The sequence below is a fragment of the Brachypodium distachyon genome, chromosome 2 (genome assembly GCF_000005505.3).
Source record: "Brachypodium distachyon strain Bd21 chromosome 2, Brachypodium_distachyon_v3.0, whole genome shotgun sequence".
Taxonomy (NCBI): domain Eukaryota; kingdom Viridiplantae; phylum Streptophyta; class Magnoliopsida; order Poales; family Poaceae; genus Brachypodium; species Brachypodium distachyon.
The window spans coordinates 16,859,135-16,881,524 of NC_016132.3; the positions used below are offsets into that span (position 1 = coordinate 16,859,135).

General features: G+C 45.3%; 1 protein-coding gene across 1 annotated transcript; it reads left to right on the plus strand.

The window, feature by feature from the left end:
• Window positions 1–3,677: 3,677 nt before the first annotated feature.
• LOC100846696 (protein CHROMATIN REMODELING 24) lies at window positions 3,678–21,712 on the plus strand. The gene is made up of 18 exons (XM_024458760.1): window positions 3,678–4,956; window positions 5,598–5,806; window positions 6,664–6,794; window positions 6,902–6,956; window positions 7,135–7,371; window positions 7,471–7,526; window positions 7,618–7,708; window positions 8,112–8,249; window positions 8,333–8,404; window positions 8,856–9,074; window positions 9,174–9,236; window positions 19,911–20,000; window positions 20,100–20,218; window positions 20,325–20,436; window positions 20,557–20,625; window positions 20,710–20,804; window positions 21,340–21,559; window positions 21,641–21,712. Exons 1-18 carry the CDS (start codon window positions 3,678–3,680, stop codon window positions 21,710–21,712), a joined length of 3,327 nt encoding a protein of 1,108 aa, XP_024314528.1.
• The last annotated feature ends 678 nt before the right edge of the window (window positions 21,713–22,390 follow it).

Consider the following 22,390-nt stretch of genomic DNA (forward strand, 5'->3'; position numbering starts at 1 on the left):
TCTCCACAGCGAGCCAAATCCACGGCGTCCGATTCCCCGCCTGTGGACGACGACATCTCCGATCATACTTCTCCGCCGGACCGCCTCACACGCAGCCCCAACGACCCTGGTATATTCCATCTACTCTGTCCGTATCATCTAGTGGCATTTCTCCCAATTAAGCGATCAACTGGTCGAACTCAACTCTCTTCCTCTTCTTCTCCTCCCCCGCGCGCTTCTTCCGTTGCAGAATCTCAACAGATGAGGAAGGTGCCAGGCCGCCGCCGCCTCTGCAAGCTCAACATCTCTTCTGTAAGCGTAGGATCAATCCGAATAGAGTTCTTTTCTGGTCCTAGTCTAGTTCTAGTCGGTTTAGGAGTTAGATTTCTAGTCGTATTCAGTTTGGTCTCGTGGCCGTGTATAAAGGGGTGTAGTCCGCACCTGTAACTCAATCCCAGAAAATAAAAAAAAAGGAGAAAGGCAAGGCTCGACACGAGCCTTTGGCTATCCACCAAACCAATCGATTTTTCCCTGTGGCTTGTCGTGAGTACTAGTACTGGCTAATCAATCAGTTGGGTGTTTTGTACTTGTGCATCTCGCCGGAATACATGCGATTGATCGGCTTGCGATCGTGGGCTGAACCATTTGCTATCAGAGCCAAGGTTAATCCGGCAAAGCGGTCCCTAGTACACGGGAGCTAAGCCGACAGATGCGGGGACGTCGGGAGCCGCGGCTGGAAGGAACTCAGCATCGGTGACGTTTTCGAGGCTCGATCGCAGCGACTACAGCATGTGGGCAATGAAGATGGAGGTGGCTATGGAATCTCAAGAGATCTGGAACGCAGTCGACCCCGGCGGCGACACGTACGCCAAAGGAGCGGCAAACTATCGCATTGATCACCTGGCGTTGGCGGCCATCCATGCGGCTGTGCCGAACGATGTGCTACAACACCTGAAGGGGAAGAAATCTGCGAAGGATGCATGGGATATGATCAAGACTCTACATCAAGGACACGAGCGTGTCTGGGAGGCAAACCTTCAAACCTTGCTGAAGAATTATGAGAGTTTGAAGATGGGAGAAGATGAGGCGGTCGACACGTTCGCAGTGTGTGTAACGACGCTCGTTAACGGGATCCGCGACCTAGGCGAGACACTCACCGAGATCTCCGTGGTCAGGCGGTTCCTACGCACGGCATCACCAAAGTATATCCAGATCGTAACCTCAATCGAGCAGTGTGTCGATCTGAAGACCCTCACGGTGGAGGACTTGGTGGGGCGCTACAAGGCGCACGATGAACGACTCCGGATGGTGTTTTGAGACGACAAAGATGACGAGCATCTGATGATGACCCGTGCGCAGTGGTCTGCTATGGCCGCAAGGAAAACTGGCGATTCTTCATCGTCCAGTGGAAGAAGAGATCAAGCTAAAGGAGGAGGTCGAGCACAAGCAAAGAAAGCTCCTCAAGGTACCGAGGAGAAAGGTGCGGCTCCCAAGAAAAAGTTTGATCGCAAGAAGGTTAGGTGCCACAACTGTGGAATATACGGGCACTTCAAGTCGGAGTGCCGAAAGCCACAGAAAGAGAAAGCATATATGGCCAGGGAAGAAGATGATGATCCGGCGCTGCTGATGGTAGAGATGTGCGAGCTGATGGAAGAAGGTGAAGAGGAAGTCATCGAGGAGAAGTCTGAGTCCATAACCCTTGTTGAAAAGAAAGTCTACCTACATGATAAAGCAAGAGTGAAGGCGGGCAATGTGTGGTACCTTGACATGGGCGCTAGCAATCACATGACTGGCGACAAAACCCAATTCGCAGAGCTTAACCTAGCCGTGGGTGGCTCGGTGCGTTTTGGAGATGGTTCCACGGTGGCGATACAAGGGCGAGGCACAGTTCTTTTCGAGACAAGATTTGGCGATCACAAGGTACTAACCGACGTATATTATATCCCCAAGCTGAAAAGCAATATAATCAGTCTTGGTCAACTCGAGGAAAGGGGATGTAAAATCGTGTTAGAGGATGGGTACCTGTGGGGCTATGACCAACAACGCAAGCTACTGATGAAGGTCAAGAGGGCAAAGAATCGCTTGTATATTCTTGACCTAGAGAGAACAGAGCCGATCTGTTTGTTAGCTGGTCTTGATGATCCAGCATGGAGGTAGCACGCTCGCTACGGGCACTTGAATTTTCACTCGCTTCGACAACTTGGCCAGAAGGACATGGTGGTTGGGATGCCGACGGTGGATCATGTTGAACAAGTGTGCGATGGCTGCCTAGTAGGGAAGCGACGGCGAGCGCCGTTTCCCAGAGAAGCAAAGTACCGGGCAGAGAAGGTACTAGATTTGTTTCACGGTGATCTGTGTGGCCCAGTTTCACCTGCAACCCCAGCCGGTAATCGCTATTTTCTACTCGTGGTAGATGACTACAGTCGGTACATGTGGGTTGTGCTGCTTAAAACGAAAGATCAAGCGTTTCAAGCATTCAAGAAGATCAAGATTGCTGCTGAAGTAGAAGCAGAGGCAAGTTGAAGGCTTTCCGGACTGACCGAGGAGGAGAATTTATCTCACATGAGTTTGCTGCATATTGTGAGGAACATGGCATCAAGCGTTTTCTGACAGCCCCATACACACCGCAGCAAAACGGTGTTGTTGAAAGAAGGAACCAAACCGTGGTAGCAATGGCTCGAAGCATGATGAAGAGCAAAGGCGTGCCAGGGAGGTTTTGGGGAGAAGCGGTGACTACAGCGGTATACTTGCTAAACCGTGCACCGACAAAAAGTGTCATTGGCATGACACCCTGTGAAGCTTGGTGTGGAAGAAAACCTTCGCTCGATCACCTTCGTACTTTTGGGTGCATGGCACATGTGAAGAATGTTTCTGGACATGTGGGAAAGCTGGAAGACCGGAGTAAGCCGATGATCTTGATGGGTTATGAAGCAGACTTGAAGGGACACTTGAAGGCTTATCGTGTGAAGGCTTATCGTGTGTACGATCCACAAACAAGAAAAGTTCACGTGGCACGCGACGTCGTCTTTGAAGAAGAGAGGGCATGGGATTGGTCCTCAAACAAAGAAGAGAATCAACAAAATTCGGATGATATGTTTGTTGTATCTTACCCTGTCCCTGAGCATGCAGGTCATAACCATGGAGAAGGCCACGACCATGACGCGGGTGGCGGAGATCCACCAGGAACGCCGCCGGGCCGCGGCGCTACACCGGTGTTCAGCTTCAGTAGATCACCGGCCTCATCCTCTGCCGCGGCAAGATCCGCGGCAGGAACAGCGGCAGGAATCTCTACCGCGGCAGTATCCGCGACAGAAAATTCTGCCGCGGCAGAAACCGCGGCAGGAAGATCTGCGTCTGCCACGAGGCGAGAGACGGCAGAAAATCCCTCTGCCGCGGCAGGAGCGAGTGAAGGGGAGGATGCAGCAGCCGGCGGAGACGCTGAAACTTCTACCGCGGCAGCAACCTCTCAAAGGGCATCGACGATGGTACGATCGCCGGTGCAGACTGGGTCGCGGACTCGACGACCGACGCCTGAAAGACTTCGACCTCTATCGGAGTTGTACCCTTCTCCAAAGAAGTTGATCCGCAAGACGAAGACGGTCAAGATGAAGCGCACAGCGAAGGAAAGGTGCTTGCTAAGTACCGAAGAACCAACCTCGTTTGAAGAAGCTAGCAAGGAAGAAAGTTGGCGCAAGGCGATGGAGGAGGAGATGGGATCAATCCAAGATAACAAGACATGGAGCTTGGTTGATCTCCCTGCAGGGCAAAAACCCATAGGCCTCAAGTGGGTATTCAAAGTGAAGAAAGACTCCAATGGCAATGTGGTAAAGCACAAAGCACGCTTGGTAGCAAAGGGCTATGTGCAGCAACAAGGCGTTGATTTTGAGGAAGTGTTTGCTCTAGTCGCAAGGATGGAATCGATACGGTTGTTGATTGCTTTGGCTGCTCAAGAATCCTGGAAGCTGCATCATATGGATGTGAAATCAGCGTTCTTGAATGGTGACCTACAAGAAGAAGTATATGTACAACAACCCCCAGGTTTCGTCGAAGGGGGAGCGGAACATAAGGTGTTGCGACTGCACAAGGCATTGTACGGGCAAGCACCGAGGGCACGGAACACCAAGCTGGACGCTAAACTGGTGTCCCTCGGATTTGAGAAGAGTCCATTGGAGCATGCTATGTACAAACGAGGTGATGGGAAGGAGCGGCTCCTAGTTGGAGTCTATGTTGATGATCTGTTGATCACGGGTGCAGATGAGAGGGAGATTGCAAGATTTAAGAAGCAGATGCTAGATCTTTTCAAGATGAGTGACCTTGGTTTGTTGAGCTACTACCTCGGGATAGAAGTATGTCAGCGAGGAGACTCAATAACTTTGTGTCAAGAAGCTTATGCAAGGAAAATCCTTGAGAAGTGCGGCATGGAAGAGTGCAATGCTACCTCAGCACCGATGGAAGCAAGGCATAAATTGAGCAAACACAGCGAACCAGATCCTGTTGATAGTACCGAATATAGAAGTATTGTGGGAAGTCTGAGATACTTGGTGAATACAAGGCCAGATTTGGCATACTCAGTTGGGATCGTTAGTCAATTCATGGGGAACCCCACAACAGAACACTTTGCAGCGGTGAAGATGATTTTGCGGTACATCAAAGGAACCCTGAATTATGGGTGTGTTTACTCAAAGAAGAAAGAGGAGAAGACACAACTAGTCGGGTACAGTGACAGTGATATGGCCGGTGACGTTGATGACCGTAAAAGTACTTCGGGCATGGCGTTTTTCCTAGGTGGAAATATTGTGAGCTGGATGTCACAGAAGCAGAAGGTTGTGGCTCTATCCTCGTGTGAAGCTAAATACATTGCAGCAGCTACCGCAGCATGCCAGGGAGTGTGGCTAGAGCGATTGCTTGCTGATCTACTAAACCGAGAACCAGAAAAGTTTGAGTTGAAGATCGACAACAAGTCCACTATATCTCTGTGTAAGAATCCGATGTTTCATGATAGAAGTAAACATATCGACATCCGATTTCATTACATACGAGGATGCGTGGAAGAAGGCAAGCTTAATGTTGATTATATCAGTACAGATGAGCAGTTGGCCGATATATTGACGAAGTCTCTTGGAAGAGTGAAATTTCAAGAGATGAGGAAGAAGATCGGCGTCGACGTTATCAAGTAGAAGTTCGTTTTGATCTTAGGGGGAGAATGTAAGCGTAGGATCAATCCGAATAGAGTTTTTTTCTGGTTCTAGTCGGTTTAGGAGTTAGATTTCTAGTCGTATTCAGTTTGGTCTCGTGGCCGTGTATAAATACGGGTGTAGTCCGCACCCTGTAACTCAATCCCAGAAAATAAAAAAAAGGAGAAAGGCAAGGCTCGACACGAGCCTTTGGCTATCCACCAAACCAATCGAGTTTTCCCTGTGGCTTGTCGTGAGTACTAGTACTGGCTAATCAATCAGTTGGGTGTTTTGTACTTGTCCATCTCGCCGGAATACTTGCGATTGATCGGCTTGCGATCGTGGGCTGAACCAACATCTTCCTCCTCCCCGGACCCGGTCCCGGACGCCGCCTCCGACCTGCAGCTGGAGGACGATGTGGATTGTGATGATGATGACGACAAGACGACGACTACTATGACACGGATTATGCGGAGGAGGACTTCAAGTTGGATGCTGCCGCAGGAAGCGGCGAGGCTTACAGGCTCCCAGCAAGGATATTCAAGATGCTTTACCCCCATCAGCGTGAGGGGCTCGGCTGGCTTTGGTTCCTGCATTGCAGAGGAACCGGAGGCATCTTAGGAGACGACATGGGGCTTGGAAAGACCATGCAGGTCCCTCCCTCCCTCTAACCCATTCGTTCATTCTCATCAGAATCTCCTTCAGTTAATTGATGGTCCTTTGATTGATTATAACAGGACCTGTTTATAATTTGTATCTCAGGATTATTATTATTTTTTGCGGGAAATCTGTATCTTAGGATTACTTGGGTCTCTTTCACCCTGGCCTACTTAGTGTTGGGAAGGATCGGGGGTGTCTTCTGCTTACTTATGTATTCTGAAGGATCAGGGGAAGACACAACTTTTTTACCGTACCGGAGTACTGGACCCTAGAATTTTGATATCAATCGAATTTCATTACCATATCAATTTCATATCACTTGAGTATTATTATATTGAAAGATTATCTCATTCCTATGCCACTAAAATTTTCCTCAACACATTATTATTTCAGTACTATATTATTATTATTTCATCGCTATTTCATTTTCACATGTGCGAGTGCATGCCACGCATCAACGTACTGTGGGTAGGACTGGGTCCGGTAGGAACTGAAGCTGGTAAAAAAGACTTTCTAGATCAGTGGAGGCTTTATTTTTCTACTTAGAAAAAGATCCGGGGAGGATTTTGTTTATTTTTTGTGGATGTTTGCTATACTAGTTAGAGTGCTAGACTGCATAAATTATTGTAAAGCCTGCATCTTTTGTTTCTCCATTATGGGACTGGAAGCAATTATCATCCGACACATGCATAAACTTTGTTTTGTTTCTATCGCGTACGTGTTTAATTTTACTTGTTTCCATATCTGCAAACTGCATTGACACTTGTTTCCGTCAGCCAAAGTATATTTTCAATCTGAAGTAGTGCACTATCCTGATGAGAGACGTGCATCCTTATTTTTTATCATGCAGGTCTCTGCCTTCCTAGCTGGGTTGTTTCATTCAGGTTTAATTAGGAGGGTGTTAGTTCTTGCCCCGAAGACACTTATCAGTCATTGGGTCAAGGAACTTTCGCTTGTCGGCCTCAAACACAAGATCAGCGAGTAGGATCTCCATATTGATAACATATAATCCTTTTTGCTCAAGGTGATACATACAGGTCAAGTTATGTCCATTGCTGCTAATTGAGTCCTTTTCTCTTTTTTTGCAGCTACTCTGGTTCTAACTTAAATGTTCGTGACGATGAGCTTCAACATGCCTTTCAGGTTCGGTTGATTTCCTAACATAAATATCTTTTATTGGTCATTCATATCATAGCTTTTTATCTAACTGTTAAATTGGTGAAGAGATTCATTTTCACGTAAACGTCATTTAAAAGAATACCCAGCTTGTAATTTCAAGATATTTTAGTGAGTTGCATCAGCTATTAATTGTTTTCTACAGGAGGGAGGCATCCTATTGACAACGTATGATATTGTCCGGATCAATTACAAACTGATAAGGGGAGATTTCTACGATGGTGCTGATGACGAGGAGGAGGGAAAGTTGTGGGATTATGTTATTCTTGACGAGGCACATTTTATCAAGAACCCCAAGACACAAAGAGCCCAAAGTTTATTTGAAATACCTTGTGTCCATCGGATTGCCATCAGTGGAACACCTATACAAAATAACTTGAAGGTACCAGCTAGCTGATATTCATAAAAACCTACTTTACATGCTCCTATATGTTTTGTCTTCCTGTTACCAATACAAGTAATCATGTCTATACTCTTGTAGGAAATGTGGGCTATTTTCCATTTTTGTTGCCCAGAACTCTTGGGTGATAAGAAGGAGTAATTTACTTAATTCTCTTGTTTTCCTGCATTAGTGACGTTCCTTTACTTTACACCATCTAGAGTTATTCATTTCTCTGGATTTTGATAGGTTCAGAACAAGGTATGAATTGCCCATCATTCGAGGAAATGACAAGGATGCTACCAATCGAGCGAAACACATAGGCTCACATGTAGCAAAGGTAACTGTCCGTCTTCTATGTTTGTGTCCAAGAGACAGTCTGATACCCAGACCTGTTTCCTGTTGTTAAGAAGTTGTGGTCAATCAACTTTAGTGTGTTCCGCATTTATTTTCACATTTTGGTATTTACTAATTTTAAGCTTTATATTTACGTTTTCTTGTTTCATTATCATTTGGTTGAGAAATTACCAGTTGGACATCAACTAAGTTTTATTACACACAATGTATCCACATATTAGCTAAGTAGAGTGTAGGACCTCCATCTCTGATTTGACATGTGAAAGCAATTGTAAAAACTGCATTCGTTGTAGAAATTTTATTCATCCTTCTGGATTATTACTTGAAGCCAGCCATATTAGTTATAATATGTGTTTTGTTGTTTGGTGCTTGACTTCTGTTCACAGGAACTAAGAGAACGGATTAAGCCATATTTCCTGCCTCGTATGAAAGGTGAAGTGTCCCTTGATAATGGTCTGGCAGATGATCAAAAGTTCCCTAAGAAGAACGAGCTAATTATCTGGCTGAAGCTAACAGATTGCCAGGTATAAATTTCGGTGTATTGATGCGAATCTGTTCAAGTATTCGCTAATGATGATTTTGCAACTTGTCTTTCAATTGGTTGCAGAGGCAACTGTATAAAGCTTTTCTGAATTGTTGTCAGTTATTATCAGGAACATCATACTTGAATGCAATCACAGTAAGCTTAAGCCTCAAAGCCCTTTCTTTGCACCCATCTTGTCTATCGTTGTCATCTATCGTTAAACATGCATACTATTTGTTCCCTCTTATTCCTACTATGATAAATTTCCCTTGCACTTTTTAAATTTAAACTGCAAGTTGCGCGATTGCAACCTGACAGTATATAGATACATATATTAATTTTCGCAAGGTGAGACACCAGAATGCGACCTTCGGAGGTCAAACCCTGGTGGGCAGCCAGCATACCTCGCTGAGCTGTCCACCCGAGCAGAGCTTGGTTCTCCCTTGCTATTAATTGTTTCTTAGTCTCCGACCTAGACCAAAGTACCTCACAAAATGAAATGGATGGGGTATGTTTCCTATGGGAGGAGGCATTTGCTAACTTTATGGCCTTAATTTATCTTTTCTTGGGTGCAATTCTGTCAGCTTCATGTTTTTTTTTTCAACAGGTATTGAAGAAAATATGTGATCACCCACAGATATTGACTAAAAGGTCTGCTGAGGATATCTTGGAAGGAATGGAAGAGATGGGCGAAGTGTCCAGTAGCCAGGATATGGAGATGGTCGAAAAAATGGCACTGAACCTTGCTGATATGGCTCAAGATGATGATGTGGTGCAAGTAGGTCAGGAAGTCTCATGCAAGTTTTCTTTTATCTTGTCCTTGTTGGTAAGCGTTCTTTGATGCATGCCCATGTTTGTTGTTAGTAATGTACATTGTAATTTTCTATTGTAAATTCAATTGGTTAATTCATGTATAATGTTGCAGCGGAATCTTCTTGAAGAGGGACACAATGTGCTGATTTTTTCTCAGACTCGTAAAATGCTAAACCCGATTCAGCTGTTCTTGTCGTATCAATTCTTGCTTGCGCTGTAATGCATTGCCTTATTTTTGTGATGAACTCTCTTAGTGTAGTAAATGGAAGTTCTTCTTCAGAAATATAATGAAGTGAAAATGTATGCACAAAATAAAGTTACATGGAGTCTTACACATTTTTCAACAATAGAAGAGACAGATCACATTCAGGTCCTGTATCGTGAAGTAGAATTACTTGAAAGAAAAATTGTTTGATAACACGAGTTGCATGATTGGTGGCTTTTTGCAACTTTTATCTACTGCTGTCATCCAAGTGTAAAGTTCCATTTTTGTTGATGTTTATTAGGCCTCTCCAAATGCGTTGTCCCTTAAGGCCTTGTTCGGTCTGGAGCCAATCCCTTTGGATTGAGGGGGAAATGAACTACAATCCCTCTCAATCCATGTCATTCCCCTTGGATTAGTGGGGATTGGGGTCAAATGAACAGGCCCTAAGTGATTTCTCTTACTGAAGGATGTTAAGGTATAACTTCCTCAATGCGTTTTTTAGGGAAATTTCCCAATGCATTGTCTATTAGTGTTGTGAAAACGAGATATAATGATTTTTTTTTGTTTGCGTGAAGAGACGGTTTCATCATCTTTCCTCGTTAGCAATGTGTCACATAGACAAAAAGCTGACATAGGTGACTAAGAGGCTAATTTTTTTAAAATAATACGATTTTTTTAATCCTTTTCAAAAATAATACGCGTTTTTCAAAAATTTCAAAAATAATGTGGCCTCGGCCTGGGCGAGGCCGATTGGGCCCAGTCAGCTTGGGCTCGCCCAGGCCGACTGCAGACGGACAGTTCCCGGGCTGCCCGACTGGCGCCCCAGTCGGATTGGGCCAGGCCGACTGGCCTTTCGGCTTCGCCTGGGTCGACTGGAGCCGACCGCGGGCGGGCCCTCCTTTCTTTCCCTTTTTCTTTTTATTCCTTCCCTTCTTCCTCCCCAGGCCGAGCCCGAGCAGCCCAGCTCGCCCGTTCCTGCTGTTCTTCCTCTTCTCTTCTTCCTCCTCCAAAATGCCTCCATTTTCTAGCCAAAATTAGAGAGTTTTGTTCCCGTTTAACCCACAAAACTACATCCCCTTGCTATTTAGCACCCAATGACACCTTGATCTACTGTTTTCATAGATCATATAGAGCTAATTTCGTGTTGCTAAGTTGGGGCAATGGTGGTGGTTTGGACGAGTTTGGAGGTGGTGGTGGTGCTCATCCGGTGAATGTGAGGCTGCTCGAGGTTGGGGTTCACACGCTTCAAGGGTAAATCCTAATCTCTCACGTATTTATCCTATAATGTATATGTTTATGAGGATACGTGTGTATGTGTTTATGAGGATACGTGTGTATGTTTATGAGGACATGTGAGTATGTTTTAGCGTTTGATAGTGCTCATTATTTTGGACAACAGTTAATGTCGTACTGCTTAGTATTTGATGCGTCTAAATATTATGGCCGGTAGTAATATGTTTTGATAGACGAGATTTTTTTTTATGCCATATTGTTTAGTATTTGACACCTATTAATATTTTAAATCTGTCGTACTGCTTAGTATTTGACGCGTCCAAATAGTATGGCCAGCAGTAATATGTTTTGATTAGGCTAGATTTTATTTATGCCGCACTGTTTAGTATTTGACGCTAATATCTAATATGCCGTACTGTTTAGTATTTGACACGTATTAATATTTTTAATATGCCGTACTGCTTAGTATTTGATGCGTCATAATATTTTTTATATGCCGTACTGCTTAGTATTTGACGTGTCATAATATTTTTTATATGCCGTACTGCTTAGTATTTGACGCGTCTAAACATTTTTTAGGCATCAGAGATGTCCGGTGTAGTGAAGTTTGTTTCTTACTACGGTTCCGGTACTGTCTTAACAACCAAGCACGGAGCTGATCTGAGTCAGTTTAAGTATGTGGAGTTGGATCTAACGGCCCCTCAAACATGGACGTTTAGTCAGTTGCAGGAATGGTTGGTAGGATGTTTAGTGGTCAATCCTGAAACATACACCGTCCGTGTGCAAGCATTGTGGACCAAGTCAAGTTCAAATATTTTCTGAGTTTTGAGACCGATAGACCGGACATCAAAGTGGGTGCGCTGGTTAGAAAGTTCCGAGAAAAGGGGAACTACACCTGTCGCCTTAATCCAGGTTGTCGCTCATGAGACCAATCCAGCTGAAGGCGAGGGTGAATCAAGTTATGACTTGTCCAATGCAAACTCTGTGTCGAATGCTGGAGGTGGTGGTTATGAATCAGGCCAGAGCTCCGAGGCAGTAGGAGAGGATGAGTACACTGGCGAGGCAGATGCGGACGAAGAAGATGGTCACTTGCATAACCAGATGGAGGATGAAGATACAGATGGTCGTAGTTCTTATGACGATGAGTCTCATGAGTCGGACGAAGAGGAGGTACCGATTCCTGCATCATGGAATCAGCACTTCTCTTCAGCTATGACCGTAAACGATGGGCACGACTCTGCATGGCAATATCATCAGAACAACATTGCGAAGGGTGCCAGATTTCCTGATAAGAAACATCTGCAGGATGCGATAATTGCTTGGGCAATGTCCACGCAAAGAGTTTTCAAAACAACAGTCTCTTCACAAAAATATCTTACAATGGAGTGCGAACAAATAGATTATCCGGGGAGGGTGCATGGCTATGTTCCTAAGTATGACACAGATTGGGTTGTGAGTGACTTGGGTGTTGCACACATGTGTCATTCCCAGTATCCCTCAAGACCATTGTAACCTCTCGTCGACGCTTCTTGCTCGGTTACTTTACACGGAGATAGTGGAGAGCAAAGCAATGGAAAGTGAAGGCCATCATGCATAAGGTCAGGGTAAGGTTTAAGTACAACATTTCGTAGGGCAAGGCTTGGAGGGCTAAGCAGAGGGCTCTTGAGAAAAGATTTGGTTCGTTTTTCGACTCGTACGACTCTGTTGTCCGCCTCCTCCATACACTGCAAGCCCGTAATCTAGGCACCTATGTCGACATCCAACACTTCCTGCACCCAGAGTATCCAACTGTGAGGGTGCTGCAACGACTGTTCTTCACTTTCGATGTATGCGTCCAAGCTTTCCATCATTGTCGACCAGTGTTATGCGTAGATGGCACTTTTCTCACTGGCAAATACAGGGGGCAGATCTTGACCGCCATTGGTCAAGACGGCAACAATCAAATCGTTTTGCTCGCATTTGCTTTCGTGGAGGGTGAGAACACTGAAAGTTGGTTTTTGTTTTTCAAGCGGCTCAAGAGAGCAGTTGTGCATGATAAGCCGAATGTGTGCATCCTTCATGACAGACATGCAGGCATACTCAGTGCGATAAGAACACTAACAATCCATGGGCCTGATGAACAGACTCCATGGCAGGACATGCAGAGTCGTTGGTGCATGCGGCATTTGGGGGCCAACTTCTTCTCGCATTTCAGGAACAAGTCACTTATGAATCTATTCAAGAAACTCTGTAAACAGAACCAACAATGGAAGTACACTAGGATACATGGTTATCTTGATGAGTTCACGAAGAAACATGTTAGGGAGAGGACAGCGGCACGAAACGCAGCGCTAGCAGCACATGTAGCAGCAGTGGCTGCACAGACAACAGTTGGAACAGGACCATCTGAGGAAGAACCTGTTGGGCTTTGTGACTTGCCAGGGTTTGACCCACTCGGCACTAGGAGAAGGGTTGGGAGGCAGATTAAAAACTTTCAGCAGTGGATAGAGCACGAGCCTCTAGAGCGGTGGTCTTTGTTGCACGCACACATGGCGCTAGGTACGGCGTCATGACTACTAACCTGGCAAAAACATACAACTATGTCCTGAGGGGAAATAGGGCTTTACCACTTACAGCCATCGTCGAGAGTATTTTCCATGGCACGGTGAAGTATTTCAGAGATAGACGCCAGATAGCTGAAATGCATATCATGAACAACCCAAATACACCGTACTGTGAAAAGATAATAAAGTACATGGATGAGAAGATGGAAAAAGCTAGGTCTCATACTGTCGTCACCATCGGTAATCAAGAACACAGGTTTAAGGTGCGCTTGCCAACTGACAAGTTCGGCGTTGGAAATGAATTGAAGACACAGGAGGTGAAGGTTGGAATTGAAGCGTGGCCAACGTGTGAGTGCACCTGCAACAAACCAAAGTTGCTTCACCTTCCTTGCTCACATGTACTTGCTGTTTGCGGGCAACTAGGGATGGACGCAATCTCATTTGTGCCTCCCTATTACCTGAAAGACTCTATGCTTAGCACATGGACGGGTGAGATGCTAGGGTTTCGTGCAATGGGAAATTTCAACAAGGGAACCCCTGGTGAAAGGCGGTACATCCCTGACCCCAGGCTACTGCGGACAGGCACAGGCAGACGCCCGTCCAGGCACATCCAAAATGATATGGATGAATCTGAAGCCGGAGGACCGTCACGGCAATGTTTTCTATGCAACCATTTTGGCCACAGGGACACTTATTGTCCAACTTTCGGTACTGGTAGAGCTACTGCCCGTGGAAGAGGGAGACGTGGACGACGAGGGAGAGAAGAAACTGGGCTTATCATGCATATGTGAAACTATGTGTTAATTTGTACTTTATGTTTTAATTTATACTATATGTGAAACTATGTGTTAATTTGTGCTCTATGTTTTAATTTGTACTCTATGTGGAACTAAGTTTTATTTTGTACTCTGTGAAACTAAGTGTTAATTTGTGCCCTATGTTTTAATTTGTATTCTGTGTGGAACTGTGTGTTAATTTGTATGCTTTGTTCAACTATATTTTAATATGTACTCTCGGTTTAACTGTGCTTAACTTTAATTTGTATGTCTAAACTATGTTTATAAATGTTGCAGGTACAAAATGGAGAGAGTATCATTGCTATCTCCGGAGATTGAGAGTAAGCATCGGGCTGCTCGATTGGTGGCGCATCCTGGGAGTGTCAAGCCTCTTGTCACGCGCACTCCTAAGGAAAATTGGATGATACACCCTGCATGGATTCAGCGATATTTATTCAATCATCCCTTGCATGTCCATTTTATTTATGCATCCCTTGCATGTACACCACCAGTTCAATCACCCCTTGCATTTACATTTTATTTATTTATTCCTTGCTCCCTTGCATGTCCATTTTATTTATGCAGTTTGAAGTGGGCTGACCTTTTACCTTTCGCACGACTTGTTGAGGCAACTCGTGCGGAAATGGTAGAGGGTGAGCGACGAGGTTTCAACTCTACACGGCTACAAATTGACCACTCGCTGCTGAGCTGCTTAGTGGATAGATGGAGGCCCGAGACACACACGTTTCACTTTCGCTGGGGAGAGATGGCTCCTACTCTCTAGGATGTGTCGATGCTGCTGGGACTACCATTGGTGGGTGATCCCATAGGACCGTTGCAGGCACCAGCTGATTGGCAGGAGGGTATGGCACTACGCTTTCAAGGTATGTGTTAATTTGTGCCCTGTGTTTTAGTTTGTACTCTATGTGGAACTATGTGTTAATTTGTGCCCTACGTTTTCAAGATATTCTTGCCGGAGCTGGGCCACTCACCTCGGAGGCTCACGGACCTAAGCTAGATTGGTTGCTCAATTACCAGGTTAGATCGATGTGTTTTAAGTTAATATATCTAAGAGCATACCTCATATACTTGCATGGGTTTACTAACACTTGGTTTTTGTTGCATGCAGATTCAGAAGTTTGGGTATCCAGAGACCCAAATGACTGAGCCTCAGATCACTCGAAGCCTTGAGGCATATATAATGTGGCTTCTCGGGAAGGTGATGTTCACCGAGAACCACGTCACCACCATTAGCGCACGCTACATCCCTATTGCAGAGATCACGAATGCAACTTGTGGTGACGACATCACACAGAGGAGTTGGGGTTCGGCCGTCTTAGCGGCTACGTACCGAGGTATGTGCAACGCTTGCCAGCTTGCGTCGCCCAAGTCAGCCCTGCTTGGATGTCCTTTATTGTTGCAGCTCTGGTCGTGGGAGAGGTTTTCTATCGGCCGATCAGACGTTACGGGTGATCACCCTAACCCTGAGCAGGAGTTGTTTGACTTAGAACACATCGACCTGCCTACTTTCGCGACAATTTGGACACGTAGCAAGGTATGTCGAATGTGAAATTCATACATTAGTTTACATAAACCATGAATGAAGCTAACTTCTTTTTTTTATAGAGACGCTTTGCACACGATCAGGTCAGGAATTGCTACCCATCATTCAAGAGCAGTTCGACGTGTTGCACTCTGAGGCGGTTGTCTGGGAGCCGTACACACAGGACGCCATCAATGATAGATACCCTGGCGGGATGTTCACGGTCTGAACGAGAGATTATGCTTACTGGATGACAAAATCAAAGATCATCTTTGACATCTGCGTGGAGGAGATGGCCCAGCAGAGGGTCATGAGACAGTTTGGGGCACGCCAGTTGGTCGTTCCTCCACCAACGGAGGATCCACTTCCACAGATCGTCCACAGGTATGTGTAGTTCTGCAATTTATGATTGTCGTCCAGAATTGTCCATAATTTAATTGTTCAACTTTCTATTCCGATCTCAGGTTTACCAGGAAGGGAAGTACCAGGACCCAGACTCAGTGGCTACAGAGGGTTCAGTCGTACGTCACAGAGTGGGAGACTGCGACGACACGGGTTTGGCCATTGGAGGCCTTTGATCTCGATCTATTCAATGGATATTTGCAGAGGTACATGACAGCTACCCGATTGAGCATCATTCAGCACTCTCACCCCCAGGAGATAGCCGAGCCGAGTTTTAAAGATATGTACCCTAGCCAGTCTACTTAAGGCTCTAGACAGCACGCAGTAAGTATCTTCTCTTAACATAATGCATGTGTTTGTTACGTACTTTGCCATATATATGTAATACTCTTCGTGCCAATTGCAGGCTCAGTTGACACAGGATTTACAGGCCGAGTTCGTTGCGTATGGACGTTCGCTTTCGACCGGTCCACTTCTACTACCACGGGAGCCGCACCAGTCCTGGCTTAGACGAATGGAGGAGAAGCTACGCTCTGTTTACGCGGCTATCACGTGCACCCGCACTTCGGACGTCGTTCACCACCAGGCGTCCGTACGGCCCCCTCGTCACTCCACGCACCAGCAGCGGCCACATCAGCAGGAAGGACCGCACCCCCGACACCACCCGCGTCCACGTCTACCCGAGCAGTCGACGCCCAGGCCACCACCTCCTGAGCAGGCCGGAGGTTCGTCGTGGCACCAGCCGCAGTCTTCTTTCGACTAGTGGCACTAGCAGCAGCCCTCTTTTGAGGCTGGAGGTTCGGCGTGGCAGCAGCAGCCCCCCTCTTTTCAGGCTGGAGGTTCGGCGAGGCAGCACCAGCAGAGTCCCAGGATGAACTTCGAGTTTCGTCCATAGACCCAGCCACAGGGTATGTATATTTCTATCTATTGTGTTCATTACCATAACTGCTACACAATTCTAATGCTAAGTACTTTCCCACATGCAGGAGCCTACGGGCATCAGTCGTCGTTGTCCGAACCCTCGTGGGGTAGTGAGCAGGATCACGCTCAAGGAGAGGACTATTCTGTCCAACACAGCTGGATGTTCAGTACTCCACCACCAGACCCCACACAGGAGGATACACAGTATCATGAGGATGGGTCCGTGATTCCTCCGCGCAACGTTCGGCCACCTCATAGGTATGGCTAGACCACGCCACAGGCACCCCCGGAACGCCGTCCCAGACGCCGTGCCTGATATTTGCATGTAGGTCCTATGTATGAGACATATTTCTACCTATGTATGAGACATATTTCTATCTATGTATGAGACATATTTCTACCTATGTATGAGAGAGACATGTTACTATTTTTCGAATTCTTATTCAAGTTACATTTGCATATAAAAAACGGCAGGACTGAAATACATATGCAATAGAAAGACTGAAATTAAAATCGACAACTTAAAATAAGATAACCTAACTCTAGCCCTACGAAGATGAAGTGCTCTTGCCCTTGGACGATGATGTGATCTTCCCCTTCGACGGTGCAGTACTCTTCCCCTTGGACGATGAAGAACTCTTACCCGTTTTGCTTGGCATGAAGATGTCTTCATCGGATGATGATGTACTCTTCCCCTTGGACGATGATGTGCTCTTTCGCTTCGATGGTGCAATACTCTTCCCCTTGGACGATGAAGAACTCTTACCCGTTTTGCTTGGCATGAAGATATCTTCATCGGATTCCTCCTCTTCAACCCATAACAATGGATGTTTTCTAGCCCATTGTAGGTATGACTCACTCTTACCTTCACTGTGCTTCTTCCACCTTTCGTGCAACCTTAGCAGTTCTTGTCGTATCTCTGCAGAAGTTCTCAATGGGAAATTGCACCTATATAATTGGTGGTCCGGCTCAGTTAGTAGGGTGTCACTACTAATGAGTTCGTCCCATGGAACTATCATATTGTCTACCTTAAAATCACCGGCTAACCACAATAGCTCTCGGGACATACCTGACCAAAATCTACGATCATCTGGGAAACCGGACGACATCTTCCCAGACGAAATGGTGAGGCTACACTTCAATACCATGGACAGTCTTTTATAGTTACAGAAGATACAAATAGACGGGAAACGGTGGCGGGAAAAAAGGCGGGAAACGCTGGCGGGAAAACGAGGCGGGAAACAGTGGCGGGAAAACCAGGCGGGAGAATGAGTTTGAGAGCCTATAAATACCTCATCTCCGGTAGTCATCCAAGCATCCTTCTCACTACTGTTTTTTCCAATATTCCAGTGTTCCCCAATGAGTTTGCCTTGCTCCGACCAGGGCGAGACGCCGAGTAGGATGAAAGATGCGATGTTGCCTCGGGGGGTGGAACATCTCAGGTGTTGGTGCGGCAATCTATGCAAGGTGAAGGGGGTGAAAGATTTTGCAGATAAGCTGGGCATGAGGTTTTTCATGTGCGCGAACTATGAGTATGAACCACCTGTCCCGGTTTCGCCGTACGACAAGCCTTCGGTAAGCACATTTAGGTGTTCTGAAACATCTTTTTTGTGTCATATCAGATTTGTAACAGTAGGCTTTTTTGTAGTCTCCTCCGCCCCTATGCATGTGGTATCATTGGATTGACATGGAGATGCCGGATTGGGCGGTGGAAGAGATCAAAACAAGGTCCCGAAATGCATGGCAGCGTTTCCACGCGGAGGAGCGTGCGGAAAAAGCTGCAGCCCAGGAGAAAGAGGAGCAAGAGAGAGAGATGAAAGAGCATAGGGAGGAACAACGTCGTTGGATTGACGAAGCACTAAGGAAAAACAGGGAGAAAGCGCTTGAGATGCAAGAGGAGGAACGAAGGCGCAAGGATGCTCGTGAGGCAGAAAGGGAGAGGTAAAGAGAAAGGGCCGCCGTGGCAAAGGCTGCAAAAGAACGTGGCGATATGAGCGGAAAATGGCCTAAGTGGACTCAGTAGTGCTTGTGTTTCAAATGTATTTGCTATGTTTAATTATGTCCAATTGCGTATTACCAATGTATGTTAATTTAGTCGTGACTTGGTTCCGTAACCAGCACATTATCGATGTATGTTAATTTATCCAAATTTATCCAAATGTCAAGTCTTTCGGTTCAAACAAACCGCAAAGATTCGACACAAAAATTGTCCAACAAATTATCGATGTATGTTACTCTTTATCCAAGTTGTCAAGTCTTTTAGTTCAAAAAACCGCAAGGATTCGAGACAAAAAATGGGCCTCGGCCGTGTATGCGTTGATCATGCAACGAACTAGCGGCGAAGCCTAATTTCTTCCAATCGGATTCGGCATGTTACTTTTATCCAAGTTGTCGAGTCTTCTAGTTCAAAAGACCACAAGAATCCGAAACAAAAAATGGGCCTAATTACTTCGAATTGGTCTGGCCCAAACTGACTGAATCCAGTCGGCCTGGCCGAAACCGACTGGCCAGTCGTCCTGGGCTAAGCCAACTGGACGTCAGTCGGTCTGGGCCAGGCCGACTGCCTCGTGGGGGCCCCACGGGCTGAGGAGGCGGCATGCAGTCGGGCTGGTCGAGGCCCAGTCCAGCCCGACTGGGCCTAATCGGCCTGGGCCAGGCCGACTGGGCCCAATCAGCCTCGCCCAGGCCGAGGCCGCATTATTTTTGAAAATTTTGAAAAACGCGTATTATTTTTTAAAATGATTAAAAAATTATATTATTTAAAAAAAATCGCGACTAAGAGATGATGCCACAGAGGAGCACTGGGAGAGTCCTAGATAATAAATAAACAGCTACGAACGAGCCCTTGGCGTAATGGTTAAGGGAACAACTCTAGTAGCACTCCTCAGGTCCTGAGTTCGACTCCCAGTGGGAGCGAATTTCAGGCTTGGGTTAAAAAATCCCCTCGTCTGCCCACGCCTTAAGCACAGACCTACGGCCCGCCCGCTCTCACACGGGTTTCGGTGCCACTGTGTATGGTGTGGGGCAGGGGTTCGTGGGTTTCTCGACCTGTGTGAGAAGGTCTTCTTCTTAATGCAAAAGCCTGGGAGGTGGCTTACCCCTTTGCAGGTCGAGTTTTTTTTTCAAATAAACAGTTTGAAATGTGGCCGCTTACTGACTTTCTATGTGTTTCGGCCAAACTACGGTCAAAACACATTTTCTGAGTTGGAACACATTAATTCGATTATTGAAACAGGAAGCTATATTCTTAGAGGGCTACAAGTTTTTGCGCATTGATGGTGACACCAAGATTTCTGAGAGGGATAGGATTGTGAAGGTTACAATTTGTGCTTCCTTTTTTATTTTATGTTGTGGTTTGCTATGAACTCAATTATATGTGCTATGTTACTTATGTACAATGCATTTGCATCTCCAGGATTTTCAAGAGGGTCCAGGAAATCAAATATTTTTACTGACCACAAAAGTCAGTGGTCTTGGATTTACACTCACCAAGGCAGCTCGTGTCGTAGTAGTTGATCCTGCTTGGAATCCAAGGTACCAGAACATTGATACATCCTGATCGAGTTTTTTTTTTTTTTGCATTATAGATTGCTTGTCACTGCAAGTTTTCTATTCCATGACACAATCTTCTTTTTTACAGTACGGACAATCAGAGTGTTGATCATGTTTATCGAATTGGACAGACCAAAGATGTGATTGTATACCGCTTGATGAGATCTGGAACCGTTGAAGAGACGATATATAAAATTCAGGTTCAAATACGATCTACTCGCATGATAATTTTGAAACAATTTTTGCATATGACGCCCTCTAGGCTCTAGTTTTAAGTTCCATGTTTCCACTTCCTTTAATCGCATGATACATTTTTTAAGGTCCTCAAGGGGGGTTTGTTTAGGACAGCCACGGAGCAGAAAGAACAGACACGTTACTTCAGCCAGAGTGTACATATCCCCGTACCGTTTCTTGTCAAATTTTTGCTGGATGTCCTGCTAGATATTATGGCTAATTCACATGCGCACCTTCAGGAAATTGAAGAGCTTCTTAGTCTGCCAGAACAAGGTTTCGATGTTTCCATTACGCATAAACAATTGCAAGAAGAGCATGGACAGCAGCTTGTCTTGTAAGACATTTGCTTTTGTCTAATAATTATGTTGATCTCAACACTCTTAGCATTCGGTTTTCCACACATTAACATAAATTTGAAATGAACTGGTTATTACCTGGTGTTAATCAGGCAGAATATGCACATATAAATATTAAGGTTCCTCCAGTTGTTTAGATTGTTAGTATTTTTTAAGCAGGGAAAAAAACCTGACAGACATTTTTATATGAGAGTGTCTATTTCTCAGTCGTCTAAAAAATAGTTATTTCTCAGTCAACAATCGTAGCCATCCAATCAAGATTTTCTTATCCATCGGGTCTACAATAATCTTACACGAATCTCAGTGATTGAATCAAAAGGTTGTTATTATCGATTGAGAAATAGTTATTTCTCAGTCGCCTAAGAAATAGCAAAACCGTTTTTATATACGGAAGGATTTAGTTCATTACAAGGGGATTTAATGTTCAGCGAGCTGCTTGACCCCTGATAGCAACAATTTCTGCCAATTCTATGTCCTTCGCTTACTAGTTTGTTTGCCTGTGTTGCATCCAAGGGATGAATCGTTGAGCAAGCACATAGAGTTTCTGGAGCAACAAGGAATAGCGGGTGTAAGCCATCACAGCCTCCTATATTCAAAAACAGAGGTCTTGCCGACGTTGAATGAGAATGATGCACTGGACAAACGGTTCACTCATGGAACATGCTTGGCAAGGAACACAAATTCAGAGATCCCTGAAGAAATCAACCGGCTGTCAGAAACCCTTGCAAGCACGGTAAGTCTCTGCAAAGAGCTGTTTTCTTTATAAATTGTTTGCCTATCTATAATAAGCCGAGAAGTATTTATATTGTGGCAGACATTGGATTCGAGGCTGCCTGATGACAAGATACAGAATTTGGATAATGAAAAGTGGACAGCCGGACAGTGATTGCAGAGTCGTTATTTAATTTGGCTTATGTGCATGCTAGAATTTAGATCCCTAGAATGTAGATCCTGGGTTAAGCTTTTGCCTAAGTGAAATTCATTAACAGGCGGCTCCTAGCCGAAATAGTTCACTGTTTGCTGAACTGAGTTTAATTTATGTTGTTTGTTTTGTCGAATTCTATTGAGGCAGTAAGTGGCTGCATCCACCATTAAGTTTGTAGGTTCAGCTTCTCTGTCATGTTCTGGATGAATGTAGAAACACTATGGATGCTGGTTGCATCTAACTTCCAATGAAAACAACACTTGCTTGAGGGCCATCTTTCTGGTTTATATCCGTTTATGCGGTGTTTTGTGCAAAAGGAATTTGAACTGAATTTTCACAAAATTAGTGTGTGTGTGAGAATGCTGGTACCTTTTGTTGTTTGTCCAGCAATCAATTTATTTTTCGAGGTTTGCCCAGTAACAAGTAGTCCTGGCCTCTTGGCCTCTCTGTTTCTCTGCATAAAGAATATCTGTCTAAAAATCAAGGTGTTTTTATTGCTGCTGTTTAGGAATAGTATTTTAACTAGGGACAACCTGGTTGAAAGGGGTTGGAAAGGGAATGAGAAACGCATTTTCTGTAGTGCGAAGGAGATTGCTTGGAGTATTATTAGATGTGCTTTCCAGCTGGAGGTGTGAGTGC

Coding starts and splice junctions, on each gene's coding strand:
- LOC100846696 (XM_024458760.1), top strand. CDS start 3,678: ATGGAGGAGGAGATGGGATCAATCCAAGATAACAAGACATGGAGCTTG. Junction 20,219..20,324: donor GATCCTGCTTGGAATCCAAG/GTACCAGAACAT, acceptor TCTTTTTTACAG/TACGGACAATCAGAGTGTTG. Junction 21,560..21,640: donor CAGAAACCCTTGCAAGCACG/GTAAGTCTCTGC, acceptor ATATTGTGGCAG/ACATTGGATTCGAGGCTGCC.